This window comes from Bos indicus x Bos taurus, chromosome 22, assembly GCF_003369695.1.
Source record: "Bos indicus x Bos taurus breed Angus x Brahman F1 hybrid chromosome 22, Bos_hybrid_MaternalHap_v2.0, whole genome shotgun sequence".
NCBI classification, from domain to species: Eukaryota; Metazoa; Chordata; class Mammalia; order Artiodactyla; family Bovidae; genus Bos; species Bos indicus x Bos taurus.
Window position 1 is genome coordinate 8,501,529 of NC_040097.1, and position 23,371 is coordinate 8,524,899.

The 23,371-nt window shown below is 56.0% G+C and overlaps 2 protein-coding genes across 9 annotated transcripts in view; one reads left to right on the forward strand and one right to left on the reverse strand.

The window, feature by feature from the left end:
• The first annotated feature begins 1,735 nt into the window (after positions 1–1,735).
• PTPN23 (protein tyrosine phosphatase, non-receptor type 23) lies at positions 1,736–22,661 on the forward strand. Of its 2 annotated transcripts, none has more exons than XM_027522655.1 (25): positions 1,736–1,914; positions 8,788–8,862; positions 14,734–14,861; positions 15,048–15,124; positions 15,615–15,664; positions 15,751–15,882; positions 16,069–16,149; positions 16,239–16,370; positions 16,454–16,501; positions 16,830–16,886; positions 16,968–17,026; positions 17,173–17,252; positions 17,365–17,479; positions 17,568–17,633; positions 17,926–18,071; positions 18,259–18,570; positions 18,646–18,800; positions 18,889–19,040; positions 19,112–19,291; positions 19,380–21,081; positions 21,156–21,340; positions 21,427–21,531; positions 21,601–21,739; positions 21,815–21,928; positions 21,999–22,661. In XM_027522655.1, the coding sequence occupies exons 1-25, from the start codon at positions 1,831–1,833 to the stop codon at positions 22,476–22,478; spliced, it is 4,854 nt and encodes a 1,617-aa protein (XP_027378456.1). In that variant the 5' UTR covers positions 1,736–1,830; the 3' UTR covers positions 22,479–22,661. The 2 variants fall into 2 exon arrangements, with proteins under 2 accessions (XP_027378456.1, XP_027378457.1); XM_027522656.1 differs by lacking the exon at positions 1,736–1,914 and adding an exon at positions 4,677–4,737.
• Positions 22,618–23,371, reverse strand: part of SCAP (SREBF chaperone) — a 99,149-nt gene continuing 98,395 nt past the window's right edge. For 5 of the 7 annotated variants that reach the window (XM_027522659.1, XM_027522657.1, XM_027522658.1 and 2 more), the window contains one exon: positions 22,618–23,308. In XM_027522659.1, coding sequence (XP_027378460.1) covers positions 22,635–23,308 — 674 coding nt within the window. In that variant the 3' untranslated portion in view covers positions 22,618–22,634. The remainder of the gene's footprint in view (positions 23,309–23,371) is intronic. The other 2 variants (XM_027522661.1, XM_027522660.1) reach the window with 1 other exon arrangement.

The following is a 23,371-nucleotide window of genomic DNA, read 5'->3' on the forward strand; positions in this document are numbered from 1 at the left end:
TTCTACTTTTTATTCTTACAAATTTGACTACTCTTAAGTTAACTGATTTAGGTGGAATCAGCTCAGATGTTAAAGAATCCTCCTGCAACGCAGGAGAGCCAGGTTCAATCCCTGGATTGGGAAGATTCCCCTGGAGAAGGGAATGGCAACCGCTCCAGTATTCTTGCCTGGAGAATCCCCATGGGCAGAGGAGCCTGGTGGGTTACAGTCCACGGAGTGGCAGAGTTGGACGTGACTGAGGGACTAACACAGAATCTAACACAGTATTTGTTCTTTGGTGTCTGGCTTACGTCACTGGCATCGTGTCTTCAGGGTTCATTTATGTTGAGCATGTATCAGAATGTCCTTCCTTTCTGAGGCTGAAGGACACAGTCCAGTGTATGCTGTACCACATCTCCCTTACCCATTCATCTATTGATTTATTTTTACCTCCTGGATATTATAAATAATGCTGCTGCGAACATTTGTGTACTTGCATTTTCTTTTGCTCTAACTCCAGCTGGCATGAAGGTAGATCCTGGATTGCAAAGGGGACCTGGGCCCTTGGTTGTGAGTGAACCCTCTCTTTTGAGCCATGGTCTCCTCCACATCTTCTCTTGAACGACTTAAGGGAATCTATATCCAGCTCAACACAGACAGTCCTGAACCCTTGTTCTTCTCTTCCAAACCTCTTCCTCCCTGTTTTACCATGTCAGAAAACAGCTGTGGAGCCACCCAGGTATATACTGGCTAGAAACTTGGAAATAATCTTTTATATTCTCAATCTCCTACATCCATTCATCCCAAGTTCTGCCACTTTTTTCCCCCCAAACATTTCTCAAACCTGCCCGTGTTTCATTCCCCTTTGCCCCAACCGGACAACATTTGTCTCCTGCAAGACTACAAAAGGTTCCTCGCTCATTTCCTTGCTTCTACTTTGGCCCTAACATTCTCCATTTTATGTGTTTTTAAAGCTAGGTAATATACACATAATTTTAAAATCCTTGCTCTACAGGTCATCTCTTCAGAGCTAATAACTGTTCTCTGCTCCCTGGTCCCCTTCCAGACTGAAAAGTATTCGCGTGGCTGTATAGAGTCATCCCCACCCCCATCGCTCTAGGCCTCTCTCTCTTTTTCCCCTTCCGCTTTACACTTCATTTACCAGTTCTCTCCCCATCATCAAAAACGGACTTGGCCGTCTCTTAGGCAGTGCCTGGTCTTACAGGCTCAGCCGAGCGTGCCAGTCTCCAACCAGTCACTCCTCTGTTCCAAAGCTCTACACCTGGGGTGAAACGCCTTGCTTGCTTCTTAGCCCTGTCTCCTTGGCCAGGCAGCCCCTACTCCAAGGCTGTTTTTAAGTCACTTCTGGGGGTGGCCTGCCACCACGTTATCTCTACCATAGCATCTGACCACATCTACCAAGGCCCTCGACACTACTTAGGGTCTACAAGTCTATGGCTACGTTCTCTAATGTCCTTCCCCTGAGTGGGGAGCGCCTGGAGCCCGAGCCAGGTCCCTGCGGTCTACTTAGGCCAGGAAGAAGAAACCAGTTACCTCCCTGCTTAGCAATTAGATGCAGATAGACTACGACTCCCAGAAACCCTTTCGCCTCGGGCTGGAGGTTTGCCCTCTACACGTGCCCGCGTGCAAGAAACTGAGCATGCGCACCGGAAAATGAGCCTGCGCAAAAGGCTGCACGGGAGGGGACCGCCTCTCCCAGCAGGCAGTAGGGGCATTTTTTTCATCCCCGCGTGACAAGTGACTTCCGGCGTGGAGGGGCGGGGTGCGTGGCTGAGCCTGCAGCTGAGAAAGCTTGGGGAGCGGCCGGGGGGCCGGCGGGTGCCTGCGGCCATGGAGGCCGTGCCCCGCATGCCCATGATCTGGCTGGACCTGAAAGAGGCCGGTGACTTCCACTTTCAGCCAGCCGTAAAGAAGGTGAGGGCAGCTCCTCCTCCCCGCCCCCGCCCCTCTTCTCCCGCGTCTCTCCGTCCGCCGGCTCGTGACGCCCCCTGCGCGTCTATCATCTCCCCAGGCCCTGTCGCAGGGTCGGGTGAGGCCAGGAGGGGCCTCCGCTGGCTTTCCTTCGCCTGGCGCACCCCCCATCGCACCCTGCTGACCCCTGCGCGCTCGCAGAGCTTCTCCCCCCACCCCCCCCACCCCTCGACCCCACCAGCCCCGGGTAGCCCCCGCTGTCTGATCGGAACCTGCTTTCCGATTCCTTCCCCGGCCATCCGCGATCCCCGCCGAGGCACCTCACTTCCTCGGTGTGACGCTTTGGACCTAGTTCTGCTCCTCCCCTCATCCACGCCAGCACCGCCCTGGGGGATCGGTGGGTGGCCTTTAACCGTCTGGTGGAAAGGCTGTGCCTGGCCCTCGTGCTGTCCGTCTACGACCGGACTGGGACGGACGCCGAGGATGGCTCAGGATGTGTTTTAAGGCCCCGGCCAGCCTGATCTCTGCGATTGGAGTCGCTCTAACACTTGGTGCAATTCTGTCTGGTCTCAGAAGAAGACCCGTAATCTGGAGCCCCTTTGGACCGAAAGATACAACTCTGTCGTTTAGGGGAGCGTAACTGCTTTCGCGACTGCACAGAGGGGATAGATAGTATTGTAGCTGCCAGAGCAACGCTAGCAGTCCTTTGTTGACTCTTCAGTTGGATGGAAGAGACAGGCAGTTTTGGCGTTGAGGGAGGCAAGGGACCGCTGTTGGGAGATCAGGTGTGTCGACTGGGCATCAGGTACCCTGTGAGACATCTGCCTTGGGAAGGACCGTCTGGTACCATTGAAAGACAGAGCAGAAGTGAAAAGGAACAACCAGGAGGCTGCTGCAGGTTGACATCCTTGTGGTTTTAATGTAGCTGCTGCCAGAATCTTGACAGTGCCCCACTGAGTAAGGTGGTGGAGAAAAAAAAAGAAAGAAAATGGGTTGGGGAAGAAGTTTTCCAAGAAGGTCTCCCTTTCTCTGTTCACACTGCCACTGCCTTCCTTCAGACACTAACAGTTTGTATTCCGTTGAGTCCATCATTTAATCTCTTTGAGCATCTTTTCCCTCATTTGTAAAAGCAGAAAGTTAGATTAAAAAAAAAAACACAACTTTGGCCGAGTTTCCCAGCTTATGGGATCTTAGTTCCCTGACCAGGGATCAAACCCCAGGCTCCAATGGAGACTTCCCAGAAATTAGGTTAATTGATCTAAAGTTCCAAAATTTTACTTCTTCGCCAAAGTTTGGTCTCCTTTCCATCTACTGTTTTAATTCCAAGATGTATATCAAATTCAGAACAGAAGCTAAACACTCCCATCACCCACAGAGGGTAAAAAGAATACATAGAGGAAGGAGACCTTGTTAATATTAGAGAAGGTGAGACAAAATCTTGACCCTGGGTCAAGAATTAGGAAGTTTGGCTCAGAGTTCTAGAACTGCTGTTGTTGCTGATCTCTCTCTCCCATTTTTCTAACCTGCAAAAGAATGGCAGGATCTGGTGATCTCATCTACCCCTGGGGCGGCTCAGCTGGTGAAGAATCTGCCTGCAATACGGGGGACCTGGGTTCCATCCCTGGGTTGGGAAGATCCCCTGGAGAGGGGAAAGGCTACCCACTCCAGTATTCTGGGCTGGAGAATTCCAGGGACTGTATAATTCATGGGGTCACACAGAGTCGGACATGACTGAGCAACTTTCACTTTCATCTGCCTACAGAATTCTGGGCCATTGGTTGCTTGGTAAAAGGGCAGAGTAATGTCACAGAAATAGTATAGACACTGGAATCAGGCAGACTTTGGTTTAAGTCCCACCTTTTCGACTTACTAGCTGAGTGACTTCAGCTGTTACAGATGATTACCTCACTAATCTGGGCCTCATTTTTCTCACCTGTAACAGGACTAATACTACACCTTATAAGCTTATGGGCATCAAGAGTTAACGCAGGGGCTTTACTGCTGGTCCAGTGGTTAAGAATCTGCCTGCCAATGCAGGGGACATGGGTCTGATCTTCGGTGCAGGAAGATTCCACATGCTTTGGGACAGCTAAGCCCGTGTGCCACAGCTACTGAGCCTGCGCTCTAGGGCCCACGTGGCGCAACTCCTGAAGCCCTGGGCCCAGAGCCTGTGCTCTGCATCAAGAGACGCCGCCACAAGGAGAAGCCTACGCGTTGCAGCAGAGTAGCCTCCGCTCGGAGCAACTGCAAAAAGCCGGAGCACAGCAGCAAAGACCTAGGGCAGCCAAAAATAAAATAAATAAAGAGAGAAAAACAAGATATACTTAAAAAAAAATGAGATAATGCATTTGAGTCCCTAGTACAGGCCTTGGCGTATTGTAAACAGTACTTTCAGCTTAGCATCCTCTTTCTCTGTTTAGGAAATAGCTCAAGTCCTATGACAGTCTGTGAGTTAGACATAGCAGGTAATTGTCCTTGTTCAGCCGGTAAGTCTTGTTCAGCTCTTTGTGACCCCATGGACTGCAGCACGCCAGGCTTCCCCGTCCTTCACTATCTCCCAGAGCTTGCTCAAACTCATGTCCATTGAGTTGGTGATGCCATCCAACCTTCTCACTGTCGCCCCTTCTCCTGCCCTCAGTCTTTCCCAGCATCAGGGTCTTTTCCAGTGTCAACTCTTCACATCGAGTGGCCAAAGTATTGGAGCTTCAGCATCAGTCCTTCCAATGAATATTCGGGATTGACTGGTTTGATCTCCTTGCTGTCCAGGGAACTCACAAGAGTCTTCACCACAATTCAAAAGCAGCTACTATGAACACCATATTACAGGTGAAAAGCCAAGCCCTGGCCTCACAGCAACCTAAGGGCACAGCCAGGACTTGCTGTGTTTTGGTGTTTCTCTTTGGAAAAAGTCTTTCCAGCCTGTGTATTTTTAACTTATAACTTCTTTCCCTGCTTTTTCCTCCCAGTGGCTCTGAACCCTGGACATGCTTTCAACATGAAACTGTTCACAGGTCTCATTGTTCGCTCAGGAAAAAAGAACCCCAGCTTCTCCAAAGCCTGGCTGGGCTCGGGGGGCCCCTGGCCCTCAGCCCCAGCTGGCTGTCGTTTGTGTGGGTGCGCTGGGGTCCTGGCGGTGCCTTCTTGTATCTTACTCCGAATCCGTGTTGCCGAGGTCCAGGCTCTGCTGCAGGGCCTGCTTTCTCAGGCTCTATGGCGACCCTCACGTCCTGACCAGACCTTGTTTCTCGCCCTGCAGAAGTCTGTGCTGTAGGGACACTGTCCGAGAGATGGTCTCTGTCCTTTACTCTTGAACCTTCATCCGCCTCTTACCTCTGTGTAGTAGGGGGAGTGAGTGATCAAGCCATAGAGGATTTCGTCAGAGTTTAAAAAATCACCTCTCGGCTCCATTGACTCACCTTGTGGCCGGAGATTCGTTTTCACTTCCCATTTTTTTGGTGTTTTATGAGAACTGTGTTTAAAAAATAGAAATGGATTGGTCTGATGTGTGGTCAAGAATATGGGCTCTGGAGCCCAAACGCCAGGCTTCGCATCGGTGCTCTGTCGGTGGTTAATGCTGTGACCTTGGCGAGTGTCTCACCTTCCTTGCCTCAGTGTCCTCAGCTGTCAAATGGTGGCGACAACGCTGTCTACCTCTTTGGGTTGTTATTAGGGCTGAGTGACTTCCTAGGCACTAGGCGAGTGTCTGGCCCGTGGGTGGGAGCTCTGTGTTTGCTGCAGATCTTGGAGGAGGAATAAGACAAGTAGACAGCCTCCTTCAGGGACAGTTTGCTGCGGTCAGAGGCATCATCTCTCACCCCTTCCCCACTGCGTGACCGCAGGGACAGGTGTTCCCAGCGATGGCAGCTGAAGCCCTGTTTCTGGGACTCTCGGATGTCACTCAGATCCCTTCGGCCTTTGTCCCACAGGGCCTCTGGGCTCCACTTTTACTGTCGCCTTGGGGTGACGAACAGAAGCCTCCTGTGAGAAGGGAGTTAATCAGAGAAAGAACATGTTCCCATTTAGATAGTCAAGTTTAACCCTGTAGCTCAGGTCACATTTTATGTCTGTGAATTGGGGGACGGGCGGGGTGAGGGATTGGCTAGATCACAGCGAGGATTATAAACCAAGAGCCCATAAACGGGCTTCAGCATGTCTGTAAACCCCCTGAACATGTTGGCAAATTCTTGTGTTTATGCATAGATGAATATTTGTAGGGAGATTGTTTTGTGGCTTTTATCACGTTCTCAAAGGATCCAACAAGAGGCTAAGAAATGATGATGTAAAGAAAGTATTTTTTTAGGTATCATTTAGCTCAGCAACTCATTTTTTTTTTTTTTTTTGGCCACATTGCTTGGCGTGTGAGATCTCAGCTCCCTGATCAGGGCTTGAACCCAGGCCACAGCAGTGAGAGTGCCAAGTCCTAACCGCTGGACCACCCAGGAGTTCCCTCAGCAGCTCTTAAGACATTTGTTTTCCAGATTTCAGACATACAGAAAAGTCGAAGGAATAATGCAGTGCTCACCCAAACTCTATCTACTTAATTTTGATAGTTGGGCTTCCCTGGTGGCTCAGTGGTAGAGAATCCGCCTGCCAACGCAGGAGAAGCGAGTTTGATCCCTGGAGAAGTGGCAACCCACTGCAGTATTCTTGGCTGAAAAATCCCATGGACAGAGGAGCCTGATGGGCTACAGTCCATGGGGTCATGCAGAAAAGAGCTGGACATGACTTAGCGAGTAGACAAGAGCAGTGGTAATAGTTCACTTGCACCGTATGTGTGTTCTGTCTGTAAACACACACACACGTACATCCCATGGACCTTTGCAAGTAAGCTGTGCCCATCTCAGCAGGTCCTAAGAGGATTTTCTCCTGTATAACTATACTGTTATCATCACACCTTAGAAAATCCACAAACATTTTCTACTATGTTTTATATTTAAATTTCACCTGTTATCCCCAGACATCCTTTATAACTGTTTTTTTTCTAAACTCAGATCCAATCATGGTTTTCATAGGGTCATTGTTCTTTTTTTTTTAATCTCTTTTAATCTACAATAGTCTCCTGCCCTCTAGCCCTCTAAATGATACTTGTTTTTCAAAGAGACTGAGATAAGTGTTGGGTAAATTGTTACATCGTCTCAAATTTTCTGAGTGTCTTCTTTGGTATTACTCAGTCTGTTCATCCATCCTGTGCATTTCCTGTAAAGGCAGCCATTTGCTGAGGATCGAACACATTGAATCAGGCCCCTGCCATTCCCGATAGACTCGTTATTTGGGGTGGGGGTGGTCGCTGATGTGACGCTGCTGGGAGGCACACTTTCTCAGTGTGGGGAGAGCAGCCGCTGGTGCTCTGGGAAGTGGTATTTTAGCTGAGCCTTAGCCGAGAAGGTGGTGGGGGCAACGTGTGGACAAGCATTGAGAGCTGAGAGCGGTCATTGCAGAGTACTGTTGGCTGGGTGTCCCTGGGAGCTGAAGGCTGTTGGGAGCTGACTGTGAAGATGAGATTTGGCCCCGGAGGTTTGGGGAAGCACTGTTGTGCACATTCTTCTCGGATTACTTCCCCCCACCCTTTATATTACAGCTCTTTCCCCATAATCTCACTGTCCTGAGAAAAGCAAGCTGGGCTTTATTTTTTCCCCCCCAGGAGTGTGTATGTTTCAGAAGGATATAAAGTCAGGAATAACACTGGAGTCATGTTAGAAAGACAAATCTGACCACTGGATGAGGGGTGGATTGAAGGGGTGGGGAGTCCGGGCCAGAGGTGGACGGGGATAGCGAACTGGCAGGAGGTAAAACCAGTGGAAGAGGGTTGGGCTCAGAGATCTGGAGCTGAAGGAAGCTCAGGACTCGCTTCCCTCTGCCTGCCCCTCCTCTCGCTTCCCTGCCAGGCAGCTAACGAGGTGACACGGCCTCCCAGGCTCCCATGGGCTCACCGCGTGGCCACGTGTCACAGTCCCTGGGAACGGGCCCGGGAGACGGGTGGGCCGCCGCTGGACAGCGCAGGCCACCCCCTCCCTTCTCCGCCTCACAGACCTTGGCTGGGGCCTTAAGGAGCCTTGGGAGTTGGGGGTCCGTGCCCTTAGTGCATGTGGAGTGATGGATCTGGGCCCCCAGACTGCAGACCCAGACGCCAGGTCCCCCAGCACGAGTGGTGGAGCTGCCACGATGTGTTGGTCTTGGTGGTCCAGGCCCCGCCTCCAGGCTGGCGAGTGTGCCCACCGTCTTGAGAGTCAGCCCTGCCGTGGGCGGGGGTGCCAGCCCCGCCTCTGATGTGCGGAGTGACCTCCCCATCTCCCTTCCCCCGGATCATTCCCATCACACCGCCACAGGCCTTTCCTTATTTCTGTGGCGCCCCTTCCCCAGGTGGGCGGGCTGGCAGGGAAGGCTTTGCACACCCACTCTTCTGTGACTCTCTTTCTGACATTTGCTGGCGGGTTGGGATTACGATGGTGATCCCGGGCCCCAGCAGGGTCCCAGACACAAGGGAGGCTTGAAGTCGTGGCCAGTTTACGAATGCTCAGTAGGATCCCACTTCAGCCGACTTGAGTTCCCCGGCTTCCTGAGCTGGCCCAGTTCTGGGTTTGGTAGGGAGGACGGCAGCATGGTGAGGGCCAGCCAGGGGATTCCAGCCACATTGTGCAGGCATATTTTCCATTTTGCTCAAAAAAGGAGGGTGCCCCAGAAAGTGTCTTAGCGCTGCCTTGCTACGGAGGCCGAGTTCCCAGTGGGGCAGGAGATGAGATGGTGGTAGAGGGTCTGGACTCCATCCTGAGCCATGGCTGGTGCTTGCGGGGGATTCCGAGGGCAGAAGCGGGAGCAGGAAGGATGCTCTGTGCCTGGTTCACAGCCTTCCCTCTCTCTCTCTCTCTCTCTCTCTAGTTTGTCCTGAAGAATTATGGAGAGAATCCAGAAGCCTACAATGAGGAACTGAAGAAACTGGAGTTGCTCAGACAGGTAGGAAGACAGTGTTTTTACACAGGTGTGAACAAAATTGGTTTGATTGGGAGATAAAACTGTTCTTATTTAAATTCAATCATTTTTCCTCTGTAAAAGCAAAATGATGGAAAATATATAAACTGTTGTCATTGCTCAGTCGTATCCAAGTCTTTGGGCCCGCATGGATTGCATTGCGGCAGGCTTCCGTGTCTTTCACTGTCTGCTGAAGGATGCTCAAACTCACGTCCATTGAGTCGATAATGCCGTTCAGCCGTCTCCTGCTCTCTGAGTCCTTGTCTTTCTGCCCTCAGTCTTTCCCAGCATCAGAGCATTTGCAGTGAGTCGGCTGTTTGTATCAGGTGGCCAGATTTTTAGATTCAATGTCAGCAACAGTATTTCCAGTGAGTATTCAGGGTTGATTTCCAATAGGATTCACTAGTTTGATCTCCTGGATTGATGTTTATTTTGACTAGCTGAATGGGACTGACTTAACTGAATAAATAAATGTACCTTTTTCCCGACCCACAATTTGCCTTTGTAAGTTATGATTGCAGAGTGCACAGTAGGTTGCGCTACGGCGTAGCACAGGTATTTTCCAGTGGTCTGTTTTCCTTAGTTGAGTGTGTGTAGCTATGTCTTACCCTTTGAATATATCCCTCATTTCCTCTAGGTCTACCTCTGGTAAAATAAGCTCGTTTTCTATGAGTGACAATCGGCGCCCTTTGCCACAAAGCTCCTGTGTATCAGTTTTCAGACGCCGCCTCTTGTGGTTGTCTGGACGGTCCCTTCTCCGTCTTGGTCGCTTTGTAGCGTTCTGACTTGCTCTGTGTCGCCAGTGGCGCCGTTTCACTCTGGGCTGGGCTGATCTTCTTACACTGTAAAGCTCTGCTGCATGCTTCTTTCCTGCAGCCCCTATGCTTGGAAATTTTGCTTCTGCCCATGTCTCAGTTATTCTGTTGCTTCAGGAAAGGACACCATCCGTGGGTCTGTTTGATCAATGGTTGTCCCCTTGATATCCAGCCTCATGGGGCCGTGCCGGATCATGGAAACGGATGTCAAGTTCCGCCCTTGGGGACCCTCCTTCTGGGTCTTCATAGTGCCTGCTGCCAGTTTCCGTTTCTTCCCACATCTTTGGGGCCTTCTGTTTCCTCCCTGCTCTGTCCCAGTTTTACTGTCAGCGGTCTTTTTGTTGATGTTCATTCTGAGCGGGCGAGGAGGTACCCCGTTGCAGTTTTCATGTGAATTTTCCTGCTGATTAGCGATGCAGAGGCAGTGTTCCTAGGCTGTCGTTTAAGAGAGTCCCAGTCCAGTTTGTACCTGGTGAACGGGAGCTCTGGAAAGTGGGCCCCTTTTTGAATTCTGTTTTGATTACCCACCCCAGGACATTTCTGGAGGGCACGTGTCATTGAGAGCCCGGCAAGCCTTGAAAATGAATCCTGAGTGTGTTCCAAAGCACCGGGTTTCAAGCTGCTGTTATAGGAAACGGCCACAAGATGGCAGCACTTTTCCTGCCCAACTGGTGACTCTGGCAAGGGGAACCTTGGAGAAAGTCCTGCTCCTGGGCTGTCAAATAGAGGGGGATGTCCAAAAAAAAAACACTGAAGGGCTGGGGTCCCTTGCTTCTTTCTCCTCACCTTTAACCCTCCAGACACCTCCCAGCCCCTGGAATCAAGGTGCTTAGGTGGTGGTGTTCATGGGTGGCCCAATTTCATTTTTGGGGGGAAGGGGTGTTGGGGCTGATATTACACTGTAAGGCTGTACTAATTTGTTTTTCCAGGCTCTTGTGCTTGGAAATTTTGCTTTCTCCTATGTCCCATTATTCGTACTATTGCTTCAGGAAAGGACACCATCCATGGGTGTGTTTGATCAATGGTTGTCCCCTTGATATCCAGCCTCATGTGGGCCTGCCAGATCATGGAAACGGATGTCAAGTTCCGCCCTTGGGGACCCTCCTTCCGGGTTTTCATAGCGCCTGCTGCCAGTTTCCGTTTCTCTCCACATCTTTGGGGCCTTCCATTTTCCCCCTGCTCTCTCCCGGTTTTAGTCAGTAGACTTTTTGTTGATATACATTCTGAGCCGGATGTGAATTTCCCTGCTGATTAGCCATGCAGAGGCAGTTTTCATTTAAAAGAGCCCGAGTCCAATTTGTACCCCATGAGCAGGAGCTCTGGAAAGTGGGCCTCTTTTTGAATTCTGTTTCGATCACCCACCCCAGGACATTGCTGGAGGGCACGTGTCATTGACAATCCCAGCACACACGCACACACAGGTCTTCAAGCTGCTATTCCAGGGAACAGCCACAAGACAGCAGCACCTTTCTTGCCCTACTGGTTCCTCTGGCAGAAAGCCTTAAGGAGTCCTGCTCCTGGGCTGTCAAATAGAGGGGGATGTCCCAGAAAAACCCTGAAGGGCTGTGGTCCCTTTCCCCTCACCTTTCACCCTCAAGACACATCCCACCCCGTGGAATCAAGGTGCTTTTAGGTGCTGTCGTTCCCAGGTGGGCCGAGTCTCAGGCTGGAGGCGGGACGTCCAGCACAAGGAGGCAGCCTGCAGGTCCTCTTTCAGCTCAGAGGTTCCACCATCCTTTGGGAGTGCCTGCTTGGTTTAAGTGCTTGAGGGCCCAGCTGGATCTGCAGTTGGTGGTTCCGTCCAGAGGGTTCAGGCCCTCCAGGGGCAGATCGCAGGCTCACTGGCTGACTTGTCCTCCCCAGCTCTCCCAGCCAGCCATGCGGTCGCGCCTTGATTCCAGAGCTGCCCAGACCCAGGCACGCGACAGCCAGACCTTGTCACTGAGGCCTGAAGGCCTTGTAGTAGACTCTTTTTGTTATTTAGTTCTTTATTTGGTATTTCATTTGGAGCTGATCAATGCGTAGAATATTTTAAACATATTTTTTATTGGTTAAGTGTACCTAAATGAGGTAGCCGGATATATGCAACTGTCTTTTACTTTCCACTCGTTCACTGCCTTTGTATGTTGTGACTCCGCAGTGTAGAATAGGTTGCCCGTTGCTGTAGCATGCGTCTTTTTTCAGATAATGTATTTTCCCTACTTGAGGGTTGTACCTGTGTCTACCCTTTGAATTTCTCGCTCTCTTCCTATCCCCGTGCCTATGCGTTTCGTCACGTAGGTCCTGTCACTGGTTTTGAGACATCACGTCTTGTGGTTACCCTGTGATGGGTCCCTTTCTGTTTCTTCGTTCACTTGGTAATGTTGTGTGTGGGTCTCTGTATGGTGATAGCAGTGGCCCAAATTAATTTTTTTTTTTGTGGGTGGGCAGGAGCTGATATTATTACATTGTAAAGCTGTGCTGCATGTTTGTCCAGTATTTTTATACTCTGTTGTTTTGTTCATTTTAAATTTCATTTCAAACTTATCAGTGCATAGAGAATATTTTTAATGTTTATTTTTCCTGAGCTCTGATTGATTGATGTAGTGCGATAACATGCATGTTTTTCTTCCCCGGGATTATTTTTTTCGCACGCTGTTATTACATTCTGGAGTAGGTTCCCCCGTGCTGATCTGGAGTTACTGGGCTGTCCAGAGTGGACCAGGTTCTCCATCTGCAGGGGCTGCTGTTTTTGGCATGTACTTCCCAGTGCCTCACGCCCAGTGCACTCCCACCCGGGAACCCTGACCTGCCCAGGTTGGGCGATGTGGGACCCAGTGTAGGCTACCGAGGCCTCAGGGGAACAGAGCAGGCAGTTGGTTCAGGTTTTTTTGTTTTAATGCAATTTTATTCTCTGAGTCATTTACAATTGTGCATGTGCTTGAGATAAGGGAACATGATCCACATATGCATGTATCAGTTCTTTTCCCATTCTATTTTCATATACATCATCACAGAGTGGTGAGCAGATTTCCATGTACTATTCAGTTGGACCTTTCTGTTCAGCTTGTAGATGAGCATATTTAATGTTATATGTATACATAATATATACTTTATAGATAGTATAAAGCATACATAGATTATGTATGTATAATTATGTATATCTTATTCAAAATGTTTATATCTCCATCTTCTCCAGCTTTCCTTTTATGACTCTAAATTTGTTTAGTAAGTCAATAGTAGGTGTTTGGCAAGTTCGTTTGTATCCAGTTCTTTATCTGTGATATTACAGAATGTTTTTCTTTCCATATTTGACTGACTGTGTGTTATCATCTCCAGATCCATCCAGGTTGCTGCCAGTGACACTCTGCATTCTTTTTTATGGCTGCTTGTCCGCTGTGTGGCTGTAGGTTTTGGACGCTTGCATCCTTGCCTGTTGTAAACAATGTCCCAGTGAGCTTTGGGGTTCCCATGTCTTTTGAAGGATGGTGTTCGCTGCATCATTCCTAGGAGTGGATTGCCGCACGGGTTGGTCGCTTGTTTCCGTTCATGAACCCGCATCTGTAGCATGGTGGCTCTTAGCAGTTTACATTCCCAGAGCAGTGTAGGATGGTTCCCTTTTCTCCATGGCTTCTCCAGCATTTAACTGTTTGTAGACTTTGTGCTGAGTACTGAAAGATGATACCTCATCGTCATTTTGATTTGCACTTCTCTTAAGAATTAGGAGTGGTGAAGGTATGTTTATGTGCGTTTTTACTTTCTAAGGATGAGTAAGATTTACTTTGGAAATTGGCTTTTGAAAGCCATTGCTAATGAATTCTTACCTACCGCTATTTCTAGAGCATACGTGTCTTTTTTAGTCTCACAGGCCTTGTGAGTATTTTGCGTTCTTGAGCACAGGTTTTCCAGTTGTTGTTACCAGAAACGGCCATAAGATGGCAGCATTTCTTCAGACCCAGCTTTAGTCACTGGAGCAATCAGAGTCTCAGGAGAAAGAGTTGGGTTCCTGGGTTGTAATTAGAGTGCAAAGTGCACAGAGAAATATGCAAGGGCTTGCGTCTCACCCTTCCACTACTTCCTCACTACTTCCTCACACTTCACCCACCAGTCAACGCAACCCCAGAAAGGTGCTCTGTTGGGGGTGCTGCCAAAGGTCTGTGGATGGACTTTAAGGGAGGAGGCTGGAAGTGGGCTGCAGACTGTAGACTTGCAGTAGCTGTGGGAGGGCCGGCCTGGATCTGGAGTTTGGGGTCCCGTGGAGAGGGGACCAGGCAGTACAGATCCAAGGATGGCTCAGACTGGCTGCCCCAGACTCCCCAGCTCCCTCAGCCCTGGGACAGTCCAGCCCTGGGACCCAAACCTGCTCAGGCTGTGAGGATGGCAGCAGCCCAGGTCACCGAGGCCCGAGGGGAATACTGCAGGCCTTTCTTCTTCTATTTCTTTGTTTAAAAAGTTTATATATGTATAGTGGATTGATTAGCAGTGTTGCTTTAGGTTATAGCAACCTGATTCTTTATATTTTATACCATTCTAACATTTGAGGAGAGAGTTTACTTACCAATAAAATCAAAATGTCCCTGTATGTATGTACAGAGTAGGATGCACTCCTGAAACCTACCCAGGGATCATCTCTTCAGATGGAACTGTGTAGATTTCTCTCTTTGTATAACTAGTTGGCTCTGTTTCTGTGAATTATGTTGCTTATCTTTTAGATGCGTCTTTCTCCCCAGCAGTAAGCGTGTTATGGACATGTTGACATGTCAGTAGAGAGCCTTGTCCTCAGTTGTCATGGCTCTTGTAGCTCATATTTTTAGATACAGAAATACGGGTCAAACATTAAGTACATTAAACATTTTAAGGCATGTTTTATGGAAAAGTGGAGCCGGTTTGGTGGAAGCGTCTGGCGGGATGGTTGTGCAGTGACTGCAGGTAGCTGTTGCCTTCCTTTGGTTTCTTACGCTGCGCAGTCCGCCAGCCCCGACGTGTCCGTCTGGGCCTTTGTGGGCACACAGGCGCGTCTTCCGCTCCAAATGATGGCCGGCCTCCTCTCACCCTCCCGCAGAATGCCGTCCGTGTCCCACGTGACTTCGAGGGCTGCAGTGTCCTCCGCAAGTACCTGGGCCAGCTCCACTACCTGCAGAGTCGGGTCCCCATGGGCTCGGGTCAGGAGGCCGCCGTTTCTGTCACCTGGTGAGTGCGGGCGGGCAGAGCCAGGGGAGCCTGGAGGGTGCCCCTCTCCCCCTCCCCGTTTCCTTGCTGTAGAGGATGGGGAGCTGCTTGGGGTGGTTTTCCCCAGACCCCCTCCCTCCCGCCCTGCACTGGGAGGGGGCTCGCTTCACCAGCTGCCCCCTCACAACTGTGGTGGCCTGTCCCCAGGACTGAGATCTTCTCTGGGAAGTCTGTGGCCCACGAGGACATCAAGTACGAGCAGGCCTGCATTCTCTACAACCTTGGTGAGCTGCCTCTCCCCTTCCCTGGGGCCCCCTCGCTCCCGGCCCTGCCCCTCTCAGCAGAAGACACCTAAATCCTGACCCTGTCCTGCCTCCATCAGCTCTGCCCGCCTCCTGGGCCGCAGGGAGCCCCCTGGTGGGAGGCTCTGCTAGGCTGCCTGCTCTTGGAGTTGCTGCTGTGCTCCAGGCACAGAGCTGGCCTCTCCTCTTTGTCTGGACACCCCATCTCGCCCCCCACCCCCATGGTGGCTTAGGTTTGCTTCTGGCTGGAGGAGACCAAGGCTGGCCTAGCCATCAACCCTGCTGGTGCAGCCTCAGCCTGGGGAGCAGAGTCCTGTCAGGGCCCCTTCTCTCCCCTGGTCCCTGCCTGGCGCAGAGCTGGAGCTCCGTCCCCCAGATCCACTGGGTCCCCGCCCACCCCGCGCCTCACCCTGGGCGCCAACGTGGGCAGGAGCCACAGCTGAGCCCTGACCCATGTTCCTTGCCTCCCTAGGGGCACTGCACTCCATGCTGGGGGCCATGGACAAACGGGTGTCTGAGGAGGTGAGGAAGCAGGGTGGCATGCTGTCAGCTCCAGAGTGAACCCCATCCCCTGGAGCGGCTCCGCTTCTGACAGCCCCTCCCCCCAGGGCATGAAGGTCTCCTGCACCCACTTCCAGTGTGCGGCCGGCGCCTTCTCCTATCTGAGGGAGCACTTCCCCCAGGCCTACAGCGTGGACATGAGCCGGCAGATCCTCACTCTCAACGTCAACCTCATGCTGGTGAGGAGCCGCCCTCGCTAGGGCTGGACGGTGGCACACAGGTCAGGGAGGGACAAGCCGGGGCCTGGGCTGCGACCCTCTGAGCTCCAGGTGGGTCAGGAGCTGCTTGGAGGGGAGGCTGGGCAGAGAGGGGTGTGTGCGGTCTGTCCCGGTGAGGAAGGAGGGCCTCTGCACCCACTGTTCCAGGGCCAGGCGCAGGAGTGCCTCCTGGAGAAGTCCATGCTGGACAACAGGAAGAGCTTCCTGGTGGCGCGCATCAGTGCACAGGTAGGCCCAGGGGACCGTGGCCCTCTAGGGACTGGGGCCGGACCTGGCCTCCTCCCAGTCCCCAACTTGGAGCCCATCCTGGCCCCCAGGTGGTGGATTACTACAAAGAGGCCTGCCGCGCCTTGGAGAACCCCGACACTGCCTCGCTGCTGGGCCGGATCCAGAAGGACTGGAAGAAGCTGGTCCAGATGAAGATCTACTACTTCGCAGCTGTGGCCCACGTGAGGGCGCCGCGGGCGTGGGGGTGGGGTGGGGCGGCACTGGGGTGTCCCCCTCAGTAAGCAGGGCTGTGTCTTCCGTCCAGCTGCACATGGGGAAGCAGGCGGAGGAGCAGCAGAAGTTCGGGGAGCAGGTGAGCGAGCTGGGGTCAGGGGGGTGCTCAGGCTGTTCCAGCCCCGTTGGATCCCCGGTGGGGAGTGGTCCCCTCTGTCCTTCACCCCTCGGTCTCTGCCACCCTAGGGGACAGGCGCGGTGGTTCCCCTGAGTGGCTGCCTGGAGGTGGGCACTGTGGGCAGAGCCACAAGCGGACACTAATCTTGGTGCTGTTGGCTGGCTGGCGTTGGCGGCCGCTCAGCCTCCTGTCTCGTCTGGGCTACCTGCTGGTCAGACAGGCTGGGTCGGGGAGGCAGGAGGAGCAGGGTCCACCAGAAGGCTGGACCAGGCTCTGCTGGTCCCTGCAGGTTGCGTACTTCCAGAGTGCCCTGGACAAGCTCAACGAAGCCATCAAGCTGGCCAAGGTAATGATGGGGGAGAGCCTGGCCGGGCCAAGGGGGTTCTGGCGCCGGCCGTGGGTGTACTGAGCTCCGCTCCCTGCACAGGGCCAGCCCGACACCGTGCAGGACGCACTGCGCTTCGCTATGGACGTCATTGGGGGAAAGTGAGTCTCTGGGCCTCGAGGGGCTCTGGTTCTTTGCCTGCATCGTTGGGAGGAAGCCACCAGGGCCAGAGAGCAGGGGCCCACATGGCAGGGGCGAGGTCCTAGGTCCCTGCTGACCACTCAAGACTGCCCCCCTCCCATGCCAGGTACAATTCTGCCAAGAAGGACAATGATTTCATCTACCACGAGGCCGTCCCAGCGCTGGACACCCTTCAGCCTGTGAAAGGTCTGAAGCTGAGGGGAGCCTGGGATGGGGTAGGGGGCGAAGATGTCGCACAACGGAGGCAGTTAAGGTTGGGTGGGCCTGGTCTCCAGGACTCTCTGCCTCTCCCTCCCAGGTGCCCCCTTGGTGAAGCCTTTGCCGGTGAACCCCACAGACCCTGCTGTTACGGGCCCTGACATCTTTGCCAAACTTGTACCAATGGCAGCGCATGAAGCCTCATCACTGTACAGGCGAGTGAACAGACAACCCTGTTAGCCCAAGTTGGGATGTCTCAAGAGACACGGGCTGCCAACAAATTGGTCTGTCCCCTCCCTGCAGTGAGGAGAAGGCCAAGCTGCTCCGGGAGATGATGGCCAAGATTGAGGACAAGAACGAGGTCCTGGAGTGAGTGCAGAGCTGTGGGGAGGTGGGGTGGGAACTTCTAGTGCAGTCTGCAGCAGAGGGAGGGAGGGAGCGAGGGAGCAGGGTGGTGAATGGCCGTGGAACAGCAGGCTCCTGGCTCAGCCTCCCTGCCCAGGGCCTCGTGTGCGTTTCCAGCAGTGCCTAGGGCAGGTTTTGTGCTGGTGGCTGGGACACTGTTGTGCTGCTAGGACCTTGGACGTTGCTTCATTTTGTGGGGGGGCTCCTTCCACGTGAGGGGTTGAGTCCACACCCACCTGGTCCTGTTGCCCCACAGCCAGTTCATGGATTCCCTGCAGCTGGATCCTGAGACAGTAGACAACCTCGACGCCTACAACCACATCCCACCCCAACTCATGGAGAAGTGTGCGGCTCTCAGCGTCCGCCCCGACACTGTCAGGAACCTCGTCCAGTCCATGCAGGGTAAGTACAGAGCAGGTGGAGGTCACCTGCTGTCCCCTGCTGGGCAGGGTCGGAGGTTCCCACCTCCCCGGGCACAGTACCCCCCGTGCCCTGGGGCTGCACTGCTCAGCCCGCACTGAGCTGCACGCGTGTGGGACGGGGCAGTTGTGCCCCAGGAGCTGACCCCCTCCTCTGTGCCCACGCACAGTGCTGTCAGGGGTGTTCACCGACGTGGAGGCCTCCCTAAAGGATGTCAGGGACCTCCTGGAGGAGGACGAGGCATTGGAACAGAAGCTGCAGGAGGCGGTGGGCCCGGCGGCGGCCAGCACAGCCACGTCCAAGGCTGAGCTGGCAGAGGTGAGGCGAGAGTGGGCCAAGTACATGGAGGTCCACGAGAAGGCCTCCTTCACCAACAGCGAGCTGCACCGCGCCATGAACCTGCACGTTGGCAACCTGCGGCTGCTCAGCGGCCCCCTGGACCAGGTGCGGGCCGCCCTGCCCTCGCCGGCCCTCAGCGCAGGTGAGCCCTCCTACCCCCTCGGGGCGGTCGGGCGCGGCGGTGGGGCTCCGGCCTCACTGCTGCCGCCGCTCCCAGAGGACAAGGCGGTGCTGCAGAACCTGAAGCGCATCCTGGCCAAGGTGCAGGAGATGCGGGACCAGCGTGTGTCCCTGGAGCAGCAGCTGCGAGAGCTCATCCAGAAAGACGACATCACGGCGGTGCTGGTGACGGCCGACCACTCAGAGATGAAGGTGGGCCGGGTGTGGGCGGCGGGCTGGCTCTTGGCACCCCACCTCAGCGGCAAGGCCCTGAGCGCCTGTCCTCCCCACACCCCCACAGAAGCTGTTTGAGGAGCAGCTGAAGAAGTACGACCAGCTGCGGGTGTACCTGGAGCAGAACCTGGCCGCCCAGGACAACGTCCTCCGGGCCCTGACCGAGGCCAACGTGCAGTACGCGGCCGTGCGGCGCGTGCTCGGCGACCTGGACCAGAAGTCAGTACCCAGCCCTGGGCCCACGCCCCGGAGCCGGCCTGCAGCGACTCACCTCCCGCCCTCTGCCCCAGGTGGAACTCCACACTGCAGAGCCTGGTGGCCTCCTACGAGGCCTACGAGGATCTGATGAAGAAGTCCCAGGAGGGGAAGGACTTCTACGCAGACCTGGAGAGCAAAGTGGCTGCTCTCCTGGAGCGCACACAGTCCGCCTGCCAGGCCCGCGAGGCGACACGCCAGCAGCTCCTGGACAGGTGAGTGTGGGGACACCCTGGGCACAGCTGCAGAGCCAGGCCGGGCTGAGGGGGCTCTGACTCCCCTTCTCCCTCGCTCACCCCACAGGGAGCTCAAGAAGAAGCCGCCGCCACGGCCCACAGCGCCAAAACCGCTGCTGCCCCGCAGGGAGGAGGGCGAGGCGATGGAGGCCGGGGACCTGCCTGAGGAGCTACGCAGTCTGCCCCCAGAGCCCTTCCTGGGGGCTGCCGCCCCACTCCACTTCCCTCCTGGCCCCTTCCCCAGCTCTGCAGGCCCAGGACCCCACTACCTCTCTGGCGCCTTACCGCCTGGTACTTATGCAGGTCCCACCCACATGCTGCAGCCCAGGGCCCCCCAGCCCCCGGGGCACCCAGGGGTGGCTGTGGCCCCTGGACCGGCTCTCTACACGGCCCCCGCCTATGCCCCAGAGCTGGGCCTCGTGCCCCGGTCTTCGCCCCAGCACGGCATGGTGAGCAGCCCCTATGGGGGGGTGGGGCCACCCCCTCCGCTCGCTGGCCTCCCCTCAGCGCCCCCTCCCCACTTCTCAGGCCACGAGTTGGTCGTGGGGGTTCGGCCAGCCACCACCACCGTAGATAGTGTCCAGGCCCCCATCTCCAGCCACACAGCCCCGCGGCCAAACCCTGCCCCGGCCCCTCCCCAGGCCTGCTTCCCGGGCCCCCCACCACAGCCGTTGCCCCTGCCCTACACCTACCCAATGGGGCCCAAGCAGCCCCTCACAGCACCCCCGGCCCAGCACCACTTCCCTCCCGGGGTGCCTGCAGGCTTTCCAGCCCCGAGGATGGCACCCCAGCCTCCCCCCCAGCCCCTTCCACTCCAGCACCCACATGTCTTCCCACCCCAGGCTCCAGGCCTGGTGCCCGCCCAGGCCTCCTACCCCTTCGCCCCTCAGCCTGGGGTCCTGGGGCAGCCATCACCTGCCCTGCACACCCAGCTGTACCCCGGCCCCTCTCAGGACCCTCCACCCCCCCACTCCGGGGCTTTGCCTTTCGCCAGCGCAGGGCCCCCTCAGCCTCCCCACCCCACCCTGGCCTATGGTCCTGCCCCTGCCCCCAGACCCCTGGGCCCGCAGGCAGCCCCTCTCTCCATTCGAGGCCCCCCACCTGCCATCCAGCCGGCCCCCACTCCCCACCTGGTGCCTTCACCCGCCCCTTCCCCAGGCCCCGGCCCCGTGCCCCCTCGGCCCCCTGCAGCAGAGCCGCCCCCCTGTCTGCGCCGAGGCACCGCTGCTGCTGACCTGCTGTCCTCCAGCCCTGAGAGCCAGCACGGAGGCCCTCAGCCTCCTGGGGGTGGGCAGCCCCTGCTGCAGCCCACGAAGGTGGACGCAGCTGAGGGCCGGCGGCCACAGGCCCTGCGGTTGATAGAGCGGGACCCCTATGAGCGCCCTGAGAGGCTGCAGCAGTTGCGGCAGGAGCTGGAGACCTTCCGGGGCCAGCTGGGAGCTGCGGGGGCCCTGGACACGGTGTGGCGGGAGCTACAAGACGCACAGGAGCTCGACGCCCGGGGCCGCTCCATCGCCATTGCCCGCTGCTACTCGCTCAAGAACCGGCACCAGGACGTCATGCCCTATGACAGCAACCGCGTGGTGCTGCGCTCCGGCAAGGACGACTACATCAACGCCAGCCGCGTGGAGGGGCTCTCACCCTACTGCCCCCCGCTGGTGGCCACCCAGGCCCCCCTGCCTGGCACAGCGGCCGACTTCTGGCTCATGGTGCATGAGCAGAAAGTGTCGGTCATTGTCATGCTTGTGTCGGAGGCCGAGATGGAGAAGGTGAGAGGGAGAGGTTGGGCGGGCACCGGTGGGGACCCTGGAACACCAGCCCTAACTACCTGTTTGTGCCACAGCAAAAGGTGGCTCGCTACTTCCCCACCGAGCGGGGCCAGCCAATGGTGCACGGGGCCCTGAGCCTGGCCCTGAGCAGCGTCCGCACCACCGAGACGCACGTGGAGCGGGTGCTGAGCCTGCAGTTCCGTGACCAGAGCCTCAAGCGCTCCCTCGTGCACCTGCACTTCCCAACGTGGCCCGAGCTGTGCGTCTGCCTGCCGCCCTGGGTGGTGGTCGGGGGGTGATGTGGGCTCAGACTGGGTCTGGCTCAGAGCCCCCATCCCCCGGCAGAGGCCTGCCTGACAGCCCCAGCCACCTGCTGCGCTTCATCCAGGAGGTGCACGCCCACTGCCTGCATCAGCGCCCGCTGCACACGCCCGTCGTCGTCCACTGCAGGTAGGTGCGGGCAGCTCATGGGCTCCTCGCGGGCCCGGGGGCCGGCCTGACCCCATCTTCCGGCCGTAGCTCGGGAGTGGGCCGCACGGGGGCCTTCGCGCTGCTCTACGCGGCCGTGCAGGAGGTGGAGGCTGGAAGCGGGATCCCCCAGCTGCCCCAGCTGGTGCGGCGCATGCGACAGCAGAGGAAGCACATGCTGCAGGAGAAGGTGAGGCTCAGCGGGCGGGCATGCGCCCTCCCCCCAGGGGACGGCCCCCAGCTCACCAGTCGTGTGCCCCCGCAGCTACACCTCAAGTTCTGCCACGAGGCAGTGGTGAGACATGTGGAGCAGGTGCTACAGCGCCATGGCGTGCCCCCTCCCAGCAAGCCCACGGCCGGCACCGGCATCACTCAGAAGGTGAGGGGGGGCCCCTCCCGGGGGCTCTGAGCACCTCATGCATCCTCTTCACCCACTCCTGTCTCCCCAGAATCACCTTCCTCAGGACTCCCAGGACCTGGTCCTCGGCGGGGACGTGCCCATCAGCTCCATCCAGGCCACGATTGCCAAGCTCAGCATCCGGCCTCCTGGGGGCATGGACTCCCCAGTGGCCAGCCTGCCAGGCCCTGTGGAGCCCCCCAGCCTGCCTCCTCCCAGCCTCCCAGAGTCCACCCAACTCCCCTCCTCTTCCCCACCCCCCCTTTCTTCCCCCTTGCCCGAGGCCCCCCAGCCTGAGGAGGAGCAGCCGGTCCCTGAGGCCCCCAGCCTGGGGCCGCCCTCCTCCTCCTTGGAGCTGCTGGCCTCCCTCACGCCTGAGGCCTTCTCCCTGGACGGCTCCCTGCGGGGTAAGCAGCGCATGAGCAAGCAGGACTTCCTGCAGGCCCACAACGGGCAGGGGCTGCGGGCTGCGAGGCCCACCGACGACCCCCTCAGCCTCCTGGACCCGCTCTGGACGCTCAACAAGACCTGACCGGGCGTGCCCACCTGGTCCTCACTACACCGTCTCCTGGGCCCGTCTCTCATTCCTGCTGCCTTTAGCCCTGCCTGCCTTGGCCTGCATTATTGTGGGGTAGCGGGTCTTGGGTCAGGCTCCGCTCCTCTGTGGGACCTGTTTTTCAGCTCTTTGCTATCGAATAAACAAACCTGTTCTGTGGCCAGTGTCTGCCCGTTGCTGCTCCTGGGAGGCCACTCCGACCTGCTTATGCAAGGAGTGTCTAGAGCTGGCGCCAGGTTGCCCCCCGCCCCAACTTTGTAACTGCCCTGACTTCATGTGGCTCCTGGCAGGAGCCGCTCTGAGCTGAGCAAGGTCTAACCCAGTGCTGCACTTCAGGCACCAGGAGGGTGTGAGTGATGGCAGAGCCCGTCCAAGGGAAGACACAAGTGGCTCAAAAGGCCCCTGGCTGATGTCATTTAAAAAAACAGATTTAATATTACAGTCATGAGGCAGGACAGGACAGTCAGAAGCAGCTTTCCCAAGACTCAGCACTCCCCCCGTCCAGGTCCCATGCGTTGCCAACCGAGCGCCCCAGCCAGAGGGGTGGGGAAGGCCCACCCTCAGTCCAGCTTCTCCAGCACAGAGGGCACGTACACCAGGCTGAGCTCGCTGCCAAAGTTGCAGACAATGGCAGCGTTGTCCAGCACCAGGATCTGGCGGGCCGGCTGGGCCTCGCTGTTCTTGCCCAGGTAGACTGTCTGTAACAGGTCCCCGTAGTTCAGGTCCCAAAAGGAAACACAGCCCTGGCCGCCGGTCACCAGCAGGTTGTCTGAGATGACACCCAGGCTCGCGCCACAGCCCAGGTCCTGGAGACAAGGACAAGACGGGCTCGGGGTCTGGAGCCCTTCCCGACAGCCAGAGGCCCCGTG

Excerpts from the sequence above, each read along its gene's own strand:
- PTPN23 (XM_027522655.1), top strand. The coding sequence starts at position 1,831 with ATGGAGGCCGTGCCCCGCATGCCCATGATCTGGCTGGACCTGAAAGAG. Across the intron at positions 18,801-18,888 it reads CCGACCACTCAGAGATGAAG|AAGCTGTTTGAGGAGCAGCT; the intron begins GTGGGCCGGGTG and ends ACACCCCCACAG. Across the intron at positions 19,041-19,111 it reads CTCGGCGACCTGGACCAGAA|GTGGAACTCCACACTGCAGA; the intron begins GTCAGTACCCAG and ends CCTCTGCCCCAG.